A 13902-nucleotide genomic window follows, 5' to 3' on the forward strand; every position below is an offset into this window, starting at 1 on the left:
AATTAAAATTCTACTTACACAAACTTTAAAAATTTACCGTTTACACCTAATCCATTTTCGTTATAATTTGGACGAAAATTGCTTGTATTAGTAAAAAATTACATAAATATTTTATTTTATTCCTTGTTTAACATTGTCATGTTTTGTACTTTCTAGGAAAAGATGTAATATATATTAACGACACTCCATATATATATTGCATTTATTCCTTTATAATATACATGAAAATGCTAAATTAGGGGTAAAATTGAGAACTTATATAACTTTATTTTGTTAATATTATTATTTTCTGTCCAAATTCTAACAGAATGGGGTCAAGTGTAAATAATTTTTTTTAGAGGTGTAAGTATAATTCTAATATTTTATTGAGAAAAAATATAATTTTACATTTTAGGGAGGATCTAATTATAATTAGCCCTTAATCAATTTTTAAATCATAAGAAAATGTTTTTTCTTTGCATTGCATTCTCCCAGCCTCACGTGATTGACACTGATTTTTTTTTTTTTTTTTTTTGTGTCTTATTTAGCCATTGAAATGATCCAAACAGTAATATTTGTGTGTGCCTAATTTGACATTTACCAGATCAAATAATCGTTAAGCTCCACTTATGTTCGACAGCTTATAAATTCTATTAAATTGTTTAATAATTTTTTTTTTATAAAAAAACTATTGGGATACTTGTTATCTGTTTAAAAATAATAAATTCAACCCATACCTTTCTTATGAAATATTTTAATTTTATTTTATTCTTATTAGTTTTTAAACTCATTTTTATCCTTTGTATAATTGATCTTTTTTGCCTCAAGTAAAAAAAATATTCTTTTTACATCATTAAACTCTATAAGATGTTTTGGAAAAACTTTACACAACCACACTCTAAGTGAAAGAAAATATAGGATAGGATAGAAAACATATTTGAACTTGGTGGATAATGTATAACATGGCTTTCTGATGAAAGAATTGCAAGTTAAAAGTATACAAAGATTATTACATGACATTTTGAATGTGTCCTGTCAGAAAATACAGCTGATATTCCTCCAAGATGCAGTTCTGTGAGATACATTAGCACCATCATCAACACCGTTCCTGAACTTCAAACTGAATCATCACATTTTCCTTTTGTATTGACCTCATAGCTTCTTGTCTGCTTGATTTGCGGGCGGGCTCCTCATCCTGCCGCTTGGCGAGAACCGGGCTGTCGGATGCAGTGCATCAGGGCGTGTCAAACATATAGAGCAAGAACGAGGAAAAGTATCGAGATGGGGAAGGGCAATAGTGTGGCTGAAGATGAAACAATTCCTGCTTCAATCTTCTCATTTGAACTTTCCCTCACTGGTGGATCGTCTACTCGCCTCATCCTGCATACATGGAGACGATGCCATCATTTGACTTATTTAAAATCCAAGAACTACAGTCATACCAGCATACAGGTGAAAAGGTGAACAAGAGATTGGCATATCAGACATTACCCACTGTTGGGGCAAAAAACTATGGCATACTCAGACGCCTTGCAAGTGAAGGTGCTGGTTCCGTCATCATATGCATAGCTATAAGCTCTTGGGCAGGCTCTCTTGAACATCCATGAATAGAATGAAGGCCTGCATGTCGTTGGGTTAGCAAACTCCCCGCTGCAGCAATACTGGTCTAGCCTGAATGCTTCGCATGCGCTCTTGCACCCAATGACTCCCCCTGGGCCTTCATCACTCCCAATCACCTGCAGTTCCTTTGGGCAACCTGTTTGACATATTTCAGCGCTTATTTGCAGCTTCTACTCATTAAATATATGTAGTCAAAGAAAGGAACCAGTCTGTTACCCATGTTGATGTCGGCGACACAGCCGGTGGCATTGCATGGAGTATTGACCCCTCGTGGAGCGGCAACCAGTGGGAGGTTGTAGCCATCGACGATGCTGACATCATAGAAATCTTTCTCATCTCCAAGGGTTATCTCAAAGAGCGATGCTGGAGGTGTGGCGCCGTTGCCCCCACATTCGAGCCTCCCACCACAGTCTCCGGTTTGGCATGAGCCCAAACCTGTTGCGTCGAAAGTGCAACCGGTCCTAGCCCATATTCGCCCAGACCATCCGGGGACATTGGGGATAGCGATGCTTTGGCCAGAATCCAACTGGAACCCTGTTGTTGAAAGCTGAGGTGAACCTGAACCGGCCAGAGTCCCTGGCCATATTGTGTAAGGGCAATTGTTAGTAATGATGAATGTAGAACCACAAGTGCTGGCAAAGATGGACAATACAATCAAACTAATGTGAAGCTTCCAAGAAGCCATGAGGCAGAGGAAACTAGGCCTGCAAGTTGAAGAATCCAATGGTGTACGGGGGTGGGGGTTTTAACAAGATTCATCAGCCGCAAGATTAAGAATTTGGGTTAGGCATTTCTCTTGTCTGCCTCAATAAGGAAGCATAAAGCAATCCCTTTCCTCAGACAGAATCAATGGAATCCCTTGCACACCACTTTTGAACTCTGAAATATCTTGAGATTGAGTCAAATTAGTGAAATGGATTCCTGATCCCATATGAAAAGGCTAGCCTAAGATTCCCAGTAAAACTAGATTTGGGACAAACGGTAGAAAGCATCTAAATAAATCAGAAGTCAAAACAACATGGCTTAAAGAACAAGTAACAGTTTCCTTATGTTTTGAACAGATAATGAGAATTACCAACTTGGATCTTGAATACCCAAATCATTCTAAGACCTAACCCTAAAGTTGTGCTTGCTTGTGAGATGAATATATCTCACTCCATAGGACCAAGTCGAGGTAATGTTTGGTTATAGGAATATTTTTCTCATCTAGAAAAAAAATATATATATGTCTCAACATTTCACTAGAAAAACGTACCACATCATATCACCTATAGTAATTCAATTTTCTATTTTTAACCTTAACATCTTTTACGCATCACATCAACTATCATCATTACATTTTTATGCCAAATCCATTCCCATCCCATACTTTGAAAAAAATGTCATCTCAACCGAATTCATTCATCTCATTTTTTCCCGCTGAGAAGAGATGAAATAAAATCAGAAGCCGTCAAAACATAATAAATATTTACTTCTTGCTTTAGTTGAGCTAAAGATGCCAAAACATATGTATGGAGTGCTATGCTAATGACATTGAAACACAAGGGCAATATAATAGAACCAGGAAGCCTGTTTAGGTCCAAAATGCAGTATCACCTCTACAAAGTACAGAAATCAGAAATCACAAAGATTTTCTTGAAAAGATTTATCAGAGAAAAAAAGTATACTCTACGGTTATGATTTTAGGTCAACAATCGACCTACTCAGTACAAATTATACAATTTATGAACAATAACACAGTTACAAATTGATCTTACCGCAACTTCTCCTCTATGGATAATCAGGTAAGTTTGTAAAACCAACATTTTTGTTAAATCCCAAGAGCCAGCAAACACCATCATCCTTCAAATGGTGGGCCATTAGCAGACGAATTGCAAAAGATTTCACAGAAACATGAAAACCAGTAACAGAATAGCACCCAGCAGCCGGATTCAAGGTTGCTTGTCTTGGTTTTCACAGAGCCGTGACAAGATCCAAGTGAAGAGATGTATGAGAGTCCTCCACGGTTAAGTTAAGAGCAAAGCTCAAATACAGGATCGATCATCACAATGATACACAAGCCAATGGGTATCTTCTGGTTGATGTAGGGGATGTATTTTGGGATGGTACGAATTCTGAAACACTTTCCAGAAAGTATCGAATGACTGAAGTGAGGCTGGAAATGACTGAACATCCCTGTCAGTTAAAGTCCATTATAATCAAATCGTTGGCCTTATTAGGCACGTTCCTGAGCTGCAGTTCATGGAACCATGCAAAATCTTTTTCCTGCACGAGGAGTAAATAGAAAATACTTAGAAGCTTCCCAGGATCCAGGACAGACTACCACTACTAAACAATTCAACAACACAACACACTCTATTAGAAAGTCCCCTGTGCCGAATATGCTTATCACCTGCAAAAACGAAATAACTTCAGGAACATAAGCGCAGAGCAATCAGAATAGAAACATAAATTAACAAATGAAGCAAATTAATACAACATAAAATTATGTGGTTCCTCCTCGACCTGAAACATGATCAGACAAATATAAATTAGGTCAGGTTTCTACCAAAAAATGAAGTAATATCGATCCTCCAGACCTGATGAACAAAAAAGCCTTCTATCAAGTCAGGGAAGCCACCCAAAATAATTAATCAATGCATGACTACTATATATATACAAATGAAATCAAACTGCTGAATGAAATATCATACACTTCCACAAGGATAAATCGTCATGATAACTTAGTTCTCATCTTATCAGAACAAATAAAACCCAAGAATAGCCAAAAAGAAGAAGAAGAAGAAACAAATGAGCAATATAGTTAAGGAGGCATCAGAGTCTATGGAGTACCATCAAATAAAGAAACTAAGTATTCTAATAGAACCCTTTCGTATCATACTTCAAGCTGGGTTATGGAATTAAATGCAACTCAAGCTTCATAATAACTTCACAGGGTATAGCATCAGTAACTTCCTAGGAGTTAATGAGTCTTGTGACATTAGAGGAGCTACAACTCAGATAAAGGAAGGTTAACAGAACGTTCTCCTACATAAAGGCCAGACGATCAGGTCCGCCACCGAAGTACTCAACAAGTTCTTTAGTCCATAACTAATGCTACGAAAACTACAAATAAAGTGAAAAAGGGAAAAGGGGGAATGACGAATGAGAAATAGCAGTATTGTATCTAGCTCATATCCATGACATCGCCAATCTGACTGCAGATGGGACCAACAGTGGTAAATGATCTCTCAAATGGCGAGGGATGACACTGAGAATCCCTTCTGCGCTTAAAAGCACAGCTCTCTGTGGAGCAACTCTCAGCTTCAAGCTTCCTCCGGACACCTTTCACTGCCTGTTGCTCAACTGGCGTTAAAGGAAATATCTGCTTGCTCACTCTGCAGAGGGAGCTATGATTATCATACAAAATTCTCTGGTTGCAGTTTTTGTCACAAATGTGCGTCAGGCCAGTTAACCGGCATCGATACATGTTCCCACACACATGTTCATTTTCACATTTCCAATCACATTTGTGACCAGGGTTAGGCCCCTCTTGGCCAAGAATACTTGACAAATAAATAACATTTGTAGGAACAGCTACCATAGATTTGCCAAATACCTCCATTGCTTATCTCGATCAGCAAAAGTTAACCCTTGAAAGAATCCCAAAATCCCGATTTGTGAACCCAGATGTTCTGCAGTCCCAAAACAAGATGTGAATAAGTTTAATGGCAGAAGCTAGAAACTATAGATCATTTTGCGCTTGATAGAAGTCTTCTTTAATAATAATGAAGAAACCATAGCTAAGCAACTAAGAAGCTCTGAAATGAGAAAAGTAAGATACAAGTTTGAAACACGGAGAAAAAGATAAAAATTAAGACCTGGAGTATTATTGCACTCTTCACCCCACTCACCTGTCTCAGAGGTTCCTTCTTCCTCAAATCCCAATAGACGTCTAATACAACTCATTAGATACTATCAATACCCTTCAAAGATTTTGTCCATGCCAAGCAAGATCTAGAAGGCAGTACTAGGCAGAGACCTATACGTTTGGATTACCAAATGACCAACAAGAACAATGGCAATCTTATAACATCATCTCAAAGCAATACTCTCTTTCTGCTTTAAACAATTCCCCGAGCTGAAAGACACACAGATGCATCACAATACTCAGTTAACTCCACGATTTCCAATATATTCACCTGAATTACCGCAAATTTATCAACCTAACTTGAACATAGTCTGCTTTCCTCCATGACCTATTATTCTCCATTTTTCTTCAACAATCTTCAATTATCATGAGAATAAACCAAAAAGATTTTCTCTGAAAGTACAGATCTTTAAAGCACAACTTTAAATCATCCATTAAAAAGTGTCTTGGTTCTCAGAAAACCAACAGGCCTCTATTCTCTGTATATAGCTCGAATTATATGCATTTTATCATGTTTATCCTCACAGCCACAATTCCCGGCCTAAGACCTTATCCCCCTCTTTTTTCTTTTCTCTTCTCCTCTTGTCTGTGTAGGTATACAAAAATCCATAAAATTTCTCTTTCACTTAACCTCTTCTTTTGTTTTTGGAACAATTTCACTTAATTACTGTCACATCTTCAACCACCAAAACTTCACCAATACACATAAGCCTCAAAACAAAAATCAGATTCCACCTAAAACTCGAAAAATTAACAACTTAAACATCTCCATGCATTCACAGAGACATCAAATGCACATACCCCTCATCAGCCGAACACAAAACAAGATAAATCCCCATTCATCAAAACGAAAGACAAATCAGAGAATTCCAAGGAGGAACAGAATTGAAAGAAAAACTTACACAGTAAACAAGAAAACCACACAGCAACCAACAGCGACAGCCTCCTCTCACTCCTATCTCTCTCTCTCACACACACACACACTGAGAGTGCACTGAATACAGAACAACAAGAAGCAGCAAAAGAAAGAGGGAGAGCGTTGGAGTATTTATAGAGCAAAGATAAGGTGATCCGATTCTCGTGTACTAGACGTTACCAATTTTCATTTTTAATTTATTATTATTATTATTACTTCTCACTAAACTGTAATTAAGTGCAAATTTAGGTGAAATGCAGATGAAATTCGCGGCTTAGAAAGTGGTGGCGGGCCCGGAGTCAAAATGCGAATCCGACTGAGACGCAGCTGCATGCGCTCCGCACGTGAACTCTCTACCTAATAACTCGACAAGTAATTCTCTGTTTTGCCCTTTACCGATTATCCGTTACGGGATTTTTATAAGCTACAGTGTCCAAGTGGATAAAGTGGTGGGGTTTAGTCTCCAACACCCAATCACAATCGACACGTTTTCTTCACTGCCGCATTTTCAGGATTTTTCTTTTTTACTTTTAGTCACTCATTATACACGCCCGCACACACACACTCGAAGTTTGAATATTAATTTTTTTTATTAAAAAAAAAAAAACTTTCATAATGTTTGATTTTATTTTTAACTTTGGGTATTTTGTGAAGATAGAGAGAGAAAAACAAAAATAAATAAAAATAAATTAGAGATAGTATGTATGTTTGGATTTATTTTTAGAGATAATATAAAATAAGTATGATATGTTTGATGTTGGATAATGAGGTCACGTCTCTTTTATATATATTTTAAAGGGCCGTACATTGGGCTGCCTACGACCATAAGAGTTGACTTCAAAATTACTACCTTCATTAGGCCCAATATGCATTTGATTATCGGGCCTCAAGTGATTATTTTTTTTATGTATACTATATAAAACATATTGGTACATATAAAAAAAATATAATTTATTTAATGTACATATAATATATAAAGATAATGTTTTTATAATTAAAGTAATGATACAAATAATTTATAAAAATAAAACTTTTAATATTTTAATGTCACAAAAATAAGGTCAATTTTTCAATAATACTATTATCTTACAGATAATACATTTATAAAGTTATGATATTGTTATTTTTAAAAATATTAACTAGATCCGTTGAATCCAGGCCAATAGGTCCGGATCCAAAATTTTCTTAGCGGGGCGATCCCGGGTTTTGGCAATCACAGGGGGGTGCGGGGGCTATTTCTATTAATTAAGCTACATCGTCAGACAACAATCACTTACAACTAACTGGAAACTATGAGTTGTACAACATGCGAACCAGTACAAGTATTCTCTACATCAGTTAGCAGCTTAGCAACGTTACAATTGATGGAAGATCACTGCACCTGTGACGGTTCTAAAAATCGTTCCACCAAATCGACAAACTCGGTTTGCATCAATAGAATATGCGTCTTTCTTAGAAGATTTTGGGGCTCCGAGTCTTGTCATTATAAGGGGCTCACGGTCCTGGGACTGCTGAGGATTTACCTGCATCTTCCAACAAATACAAGAATCATTGAGAGATGTTACTCCCGAGGGCGGGCGAGCCACAGGGAGCTAAGGGCCCTAAGCCGAGAAAAGTAGTCGCTGATGGCAAGGAGCGCACGAGCAGATTGGCGTGTTGTTAAGATACGGTGCATTTGTTGGAGAGTCTGCTGCCGCAAATTATCAGCCTGAAACAATCATCAACGAACTTAGATTGCTGGTGATGGTTATATCAGTTCTGGCTCTAGGGCTGCATGGTAACACACGTACACACGCCATTACAGCACAGATATATGTGTATCGAGCTGAGGATAAGATAACCTGACGAATGAAGCCCTCAAGCGTTCCCAACTTCCCCATAGCCATTGCCATTTGGCCCATGTAGTTGGCAACATTTCCGGAGGAACCTGAGGAGGAAAGAGAACCAGCTAACGTCTCGGCCAAGGACTGCTGCAGCGCTTCCATTCCCTGTGACAGGGCATCTTCAGCTTGTTGTGACGACTGTTGCAAGTTGTTTATGGCCAATACCTGCTGCTCCGTCAGTGGCTCCAACTGACTGATAAGAAGCTGGGAACAGGAATGTCGAAACGGTAAAATCTAATTTGGCTGAATAAAAGGGCCAGATGTCGAAAGAAACGATGATGATCTGAAAGCAGAAGCCTAAAATGATGAAAACTATAAGTGCAAACTGTGTATTAACAAAATGCGGGCGCTGACGAGGAAAAGATGAAGCATGGATGTGGGATAACTTGAAGTACTGTATGTGAGTTACCTTAAGAAGTTCAGACGAACGAAATCCGCCAAGCCAGAGGAAGCACCTTTCGGCAGGCGTCTTCCACATGCCTGACAAAATGTGAAAGACATCGGCTTTTGCAGCTTCCCCTTTTATCCTAAAAATGTCATCCCAGTGTGCAACAATGCCCTCCACTATTATGCGAAGTTCACCATCACCAGCATGTGAATTGACAGCACCTCTGAGTTCATTAATCCGCCGGTTGTGCTCCTCCAGCCACCGTGCATATTCAACATCGAAGGCCAAAGCACCTACAAATATGGGATTTATAAGAAGCATATTTTCATTGAAGATCACTGAAACAGTTCAAGTTGGACAAGAAGATCCAAAATTATGGAAAAATAACAAGTTGGCATGTTCCATAATAAGTTCTTATGGGGAAGCCACATGCCAAACAACCAAGCATACGGCTCAAAGCATTCTTCCTAGTCCCGGTTAGTTTATTCTTCACCTTTGGAAGAAGTTTAAGTACTCCTTGAATTACCTATAACCGAATCATTCAGCCATGAACTTTTTTCTTCTTTAACTATCCAAAAATGGGGAGGGCACAGGAACTGAACATGCAATCAGCTACTTGAAGGATGGAAGCCTTATTAAGTAAAGGTAAAAAAAGTTTTTTCATCCAAAGGTATTCTTAATAAGCATGCTCATAGTCCATTCTCCAGAAAACGGCTAAGGACCAGCATCCTACACACTAATAATTTAGTTCAACCAAGAAATGGAAACAGGCTTCGTCCACTAAAATGCATGAGAGCTCAGTTGATTCGGCTCCATTATCCATTTAACTTCTTGCAAGTCAGAGATTTAGTTTCTCTTACCCCAACCATTTAATTACATCTCCGCCCCAGTAGCTTTTAAATTCTTAAGAGTAAGTGGCCAGATGGTCCTAAGCACTATTTTGATTGTTTTCTATGTTCTCAGACTTATACTTCATTCCTGATATGACATGTCTGTCTAATTAGTTCATTAATACATGGGGAGGGCGGGGTTGGGTACAAGCACAAAATCTCTCTCAAAGCAAGCCCACACAGCTCACACAACCTTCTTAGAATCAGTGAGTGAAGATAATCATACCATTTCCACTGGCTGATTGTGATTGATCTCCTGAACTTGAAACAAATATCCCCTTCACAAAAGAAAACCACATTTACTAAATTGAAAAAGAATAAAGACTTTAAAGGAATTGCATATTTGCAAAAGATGTACAGTAGAACCTGCTGCCTTGCTCGTTGTAGCTCTTGCTCAAGTTGTGTCAATTTCATTCTGCTGCTCTCCAGCTGCTGAACATAAGCCTACACACAAATATATGCAAATGGAACAAGCAGGTTTTTAGACATTTGTTAAAGTTGTTGCCTGAAAAAGACATGAATGATAGCAAAACAAACACACCACTCGAGCTAACCCAAGTAGCATTGATCTTTAGAAATAGCACAATTTCCCATATTCTTTCAAGCTGGTGGGATATACAGCAAATGCATACAATTGTGACAGGTAAATACAAGTAGAGACGTCCTACAACACTTCTTGGAGTCATGTACCACATGTTAATTTCACAAATAACTAAAACCTACCCAGAACATAACAGAATTAAAGAATAGGATGACATTAAATCAATAATATGATGTATCAACCAAAACTGAACAGACATGTGAACTTAAGCAATGTCAGGTAGCTGCATGAGTGAAGAACTTACTTTTTTTCTCAAGCGGCTTTTTCTTGCAGCTTCACGATTTTGTGCAAGCCTACGCAGAGTCTGCATGAGGCAGTTGAGATCACATATTATATTAAATTCAACTGCATGTATTAACAATTAAGAGTTCGAAAACCTTTTGATCTCTGGACTTGTCACTGCCATCAGAAGTAGCTATAGTCTGCAGCTGATTGTTCTTAAACTGCAGAAGAAACAAATGCAATCATTAATTATAATCAAAGCCAAGGGCTATATCTTGCTCAAAGAAAAAAGGCATTGGGCACTTACACACAAATGAAAAGAAGGTTATGTTCACTTCAAAAATTTGTGTATCATATTTATACATCAAACGGAAAGGAAAATTTTTCAGTTTTAATCTTATTTAATACACACGTAAAACAAAAAAAGGAGGAAAGGAATTGCAGATAGTATTGTAAAAACATCCTAGACATTACCCTCAAATTCTTATCTTCAGTGTCAGCATCAGTCGAAGTATCTGTCCTGGGACTGGCATCTGCCATTTTGGACACTCTGCTCTATCCTATATTAATATTTCACACTGAAACAAATACTCCCATTCAATATTTACAATAGAGGAGTGTATCAGAACAGAATTTCACTGAGAACAAGTCCAAGCTCCACCGAATCACTCTGCAAAAAGGAAGCATTGCATGAATAAGCAAACTTTTTCCCAGAACAACAGTTCTTCAAAAAACAATGATAGACAAGGTTGAACGGTGAAGTATTCTTCCATTAGTTATGCTGAGCTCAAATACTTACATTGTTTCTACTTTTTTAGTAGCTACTGATAGATTTTCTCGATCATATGCCATCATTGAACTAGGTACTCACTTTGAAAGAATTCATCGTATTACTATATATCTAAAAGACCATCAAGCATCTACTTGGAATCAAAATCAACTATGTTCTAAGTTAAAATCACCAACTTCTCTAAAATTTTCTTTTTTCTTCCCTGCCTTAGAGCTTGTCCACCTTATGGTCCTTGATTAGCACTCAATCTTTTGTAAGATTCCGCTACTGCCAATCGAACTCCGAAGATAAAATAACACTCGAAAGAATCAAGATTTTAGATATAACAAACAATTAGATCTCACTCAACACCGACAGTTCTATCACACAAGAATCGTTCATCAAAACGCAAAACGCAAAACATTGAAGCTTAATTGACATTCAGTTCGTTTTGTCATCACCATCATGGCATTTCCACTGATCCCACCAAAAATCAGAAAACATCAACCCGAAACCATTGATAATTTCTGAAAAACAAGAACACCCAGAAAGGTAAAAAAAATTCAAAGTTTACCTCTTTTTTCCTCGTACGGGCCACCGAAATTCCAAGTCCTTTGATAAAGATGAGTTCTTTAACTGGGAAAGAGAGATATAGTAGAGAGTGACAAGAAGAGAATCAGTAGCGTGGTGTGAAAGAAATTACCACCCAATTTTTGACTTGGGGTCTACTGCGTTCCCCTTAATTTCTCTTTGATTTTAGGGGTTAGAGGTTTCATTGACGTTTACCAGGTCTTCTGGGCTTTTGTATAAAAGGCGCAAGAAAGAATGTCTACCCCTGGGGTGGGGTGGGGTGGGGTAGGGGTTAGAGAATGGGGTTGAATACCAAAATTTTAATTCAGACCCAAATATGGCAAGTATAAAGTATAATACATGTATTTTGTAATTAATTTAATTTTTTAAAAAAAATAATTAATTATATAATAAATATATTATGCTTACTCTATAATTTTATTTTATTTGACCAAATCTGATTTAAATAAAAAAAAAGATTATGTGATATAATTTTACTAAAAATACTTTGACCATTATTCTCATATCGACTATTGCCTATATTTACATGTATATATTAATTTTTCAATCGTTAATTTTGACAAATTAATAATATACTAATAGTTTTTAATATTAATAAAAAAGAATAGAACTATTAGTTTCATTCAAATAGAAAATGTGGTATTTTGATACCATTAATACAATCAATGTAATCTCATTAATTAATTTGTATGTATTTTCATTATTGTACAAAAATCGAAATAAAATTTATAAAAAATTGAAAATGGAGAACGAAGACAAGATTAAATGTGGTAGTAGGGATAATTATATTATATTATTTATAGTATATTTATGTAAATTATTTTTATTTTTTATGTAATTACATAAACCACCTCTACCAATCAAAAAATAAATAGTTTGTGTAATATGTCAACGCTTTAGAGAGTGTGTAATTTTTTTAAATCGGTGATGATTTATATAGATTATATTTGATATTTTTTATGGGTGATATGTAATTTTTAAAAAAATAATAACGAATTTAAGAAATTATATATCTAAAATGTAAATATAGTTATTTCTTATAGTGTATTTGGTTGAGATGAAAAGTGGAAGTAAAAGTGAATATATAATAGAGAATTTGGTGTTTGGTTATGAGGAAACAAATAGAAGTGAATTAGAATTCAATGTGTGTGAAACTCCTTTAGAGTCCAATTTTGTTTCTGTCCAAAATTGAACAGAAAAGTGGAAGTAGAAGGCCAAAAAGAATAAAAAAATAATACAGTTTTTATTTTTATTTATTCTATTACTCATATATATTATATATATAATTTTCCTCCAAAATTATTTTTTGTACCAACAAAGGCACTGATGTATGAACTTGAATTCATTAGTTAAAAGTATAATTAGTAATTTTTATTTTATTTAAATTAAATAGTTTAAATTTAATAAACAATACTCATTTTGATTAATATTTTTGTAATAAAAAATATTCTTATTTTTTATTTGATAAATATATTTATTTTTAATTAATTTTTTTAAATTTTAATATACTAAAATTATATTAATATAATATTAATTTATTCATTTTATAATACAAAAAATGAAGAAAAAGATTATTCAGTAAAATTACAAAAATTAATTTTTTTTTTAATTTGTTTTTCTCGTACCAAATAAGGAGAAATATTTGAAATTTAATTCGTTTCAATCATACCAAGTAACTTGAAGAAAAATTATTATTTTTCTCCTTCGCCTCCCCCTCTTCCTTTTCTTTTCGTCTCACTTGAACCAAACGAGTCCTTAATATTATACAATTCACCAGCAGCAGCTATATAAAACTATAGTATCACAAAATTCAACTTTTAGTTTGGGCCTGCGTTCTGAACACGGCTTTATTTATCTGGTGGGTAAAGAAAGCCTGAAGAATGTGCTTTTTTACGAACACGTTTCTAGGATTATTTCTCTACTTTGGTAGTTTGATGGTTATAAGAAAGCCTAAAGGAAATGGTTTTAGAAACATGTATGTTTGAGTTGTTTGTTAAGAATCTAAACTATATTCGATACTATATATCTTAAGTGAAAGTACAATTTTGATGTCTCTTTATTTTTTGGTCTGCTATTTTATATATTTTTTAATATTCAATTTAGTTTATTTATTTATTTATTAACATCTCACCG

At 35.6% G+C, this 13902-nt stretch overlaps 3 protein-coding genes across 5 annotated transcripts; all 3 read right to left on the minus strand.

Moving 5' to 3' along the window:
* Positions 1-882: 882 nt before the first annotated feature.
* On the minus strand, positions 883-6545 carry LOC105166927 (pathogenesis-related thaumatin-like protein 3.5). 3 transcript variants are annotated; one of them, XM_088882872.1, is made up of 5 exons: positions 6412-6474; positions 5198-5273; positions 1816-3864; positions 1471-1735; positions 883-1359 (listed from the first exon to the last, which is right to left on the minus strand). In XM_088882872.1, exons 3-5 carry the CDS (start codon positions 2282-2284, stop codon positions 1224-1226), a joined length of 870 nt encoding a protein of 289 aa, XP_088738998.1. In that variant the 5' UTR covers positions 2285-3864; positions 5198-5273; positions 6412-6474; the 3' UTR covers positions 883-1223. The 3 variants fall into 3 exon arrangements, with proteins under 3 accessions (XP_088738998.1, XP_088738999.1, XP_011084750.1); XM_088882873.1 differs by lacking the exon at positions 6412-6474 and adding an exon at positions 3954-3991; XM_011086448.3 differs by lacking the exon at positions 5198-5273 and having other exon boundaries at positions 6412-6545.
* LOC105166803 (uncharacterized) lies at positions 4492-5203 on the minus strand. The gene has a single exon (XM_088882874.1). It carries the CDS (start codon positions 5201-5203, stop codon positions 4766-4768), a length of 438 nt encoding a protein of 145 aa, XP_088739000.1. The 3' UTR covers positions 4492-4765.
* A 1084-nt stretch (positions 6546-7629) lies between the features above and the next one.
* Positions 7630-11978, minus strand: LOC105166802 (transcription factor TGA2.3). The gene is made up of 9 exons (XM_011086288.3): positions 11753-11978; positions 10884-11079; positions 10565-10630; positions 10432-10491; positions 9953-10030; positions 9813-9864; positions 8718-8989; positions 8267-8512; positions 7630-8133 (listed from the first exon to the last, which is right to left on the minus strand). The coding sequence occupies exons 2-9, from the start codon at positions 10947-10949 to the stop codon at positions 7987-7989; spliced, it is 987 nt and encodes a 328-aa protein (XP_011084590.1). The 5' UTR covers positions 10950-11079; positions 11753-11978; the 3' UTR covers positions 7630-7986.
* Positions 11979-13902: the final 1924 nt, after the last annotated feature.

The sequence above is a fragment of the Sesamum indicum genome, linkage group LG7 (assembly GCF_026168435.1).
Source record: "Sesamum indicum cultivar Baizhima isolate 11 linkage group LG7, ASM2616843v1, whole genome shotgun sequence".
Classification (NCBI taxonomy): Eukaryota; Viridiplantae; Streptophyta; class Magnoliopsida; order Lamiales; family Pedaliaceae; genus Sesamum; species Sesamum indicum.

Excerpts from the sequence above, each read along its gene's own strand:
- LOC105166927 (XM_011086448.3), bottom strand. The coding sequence starts at position 2,284 with ATGGCTTCTTGGAAGCTTCACATTAGTTTGATTGTATTGTCCATCTTT. Across the intron at positions 1,736-1,815 it reads TGTCGCCGACATCAACATGG|GTTGCCCAAAGGAACTGCAG; the intron begins GTAACAGACTGG and ends TATGTCAAACAG. Across the intron at positions 1,360-1,470 it reads GTTTTTTGCCCCAACAGTGG|GATGAGGCGAGTAGACGATC; the intron begins GTAATGTCTGAT and ends CCATGTATGCAG.
- LOC105166803 (XM_088882874.1), bottom strand. The coding sequence starts at position 5,203 with ATGGAGGTATTTGGCAAATCTATGGTAGCTGTTCCTACAAATGTTATT.
- LOC105166802 (XM_011086288.3), bottom strand. The coding sequence starts at position 10,949 with ATGGCAGATGCCAGTCCCAGGACAGATACTTCGACTGATGCTGACACT. Across the intron at positions 10,031-10,431 it reads AAAGCCGCTTGAGAAAAAAA|GCTTATGTTCAGCAGCTGGA; the intron begins GTAAGTTCTTCA and ends ATTTGTGTGTAG. Across the intron at positions 8,134-8,266 it reads TTGAGGGCTTCATTCGTCAG|GCTGATAATTTGCGGCAGCA; the intron begins GTTATCTTATCC and ends TGATTGTTTCAG.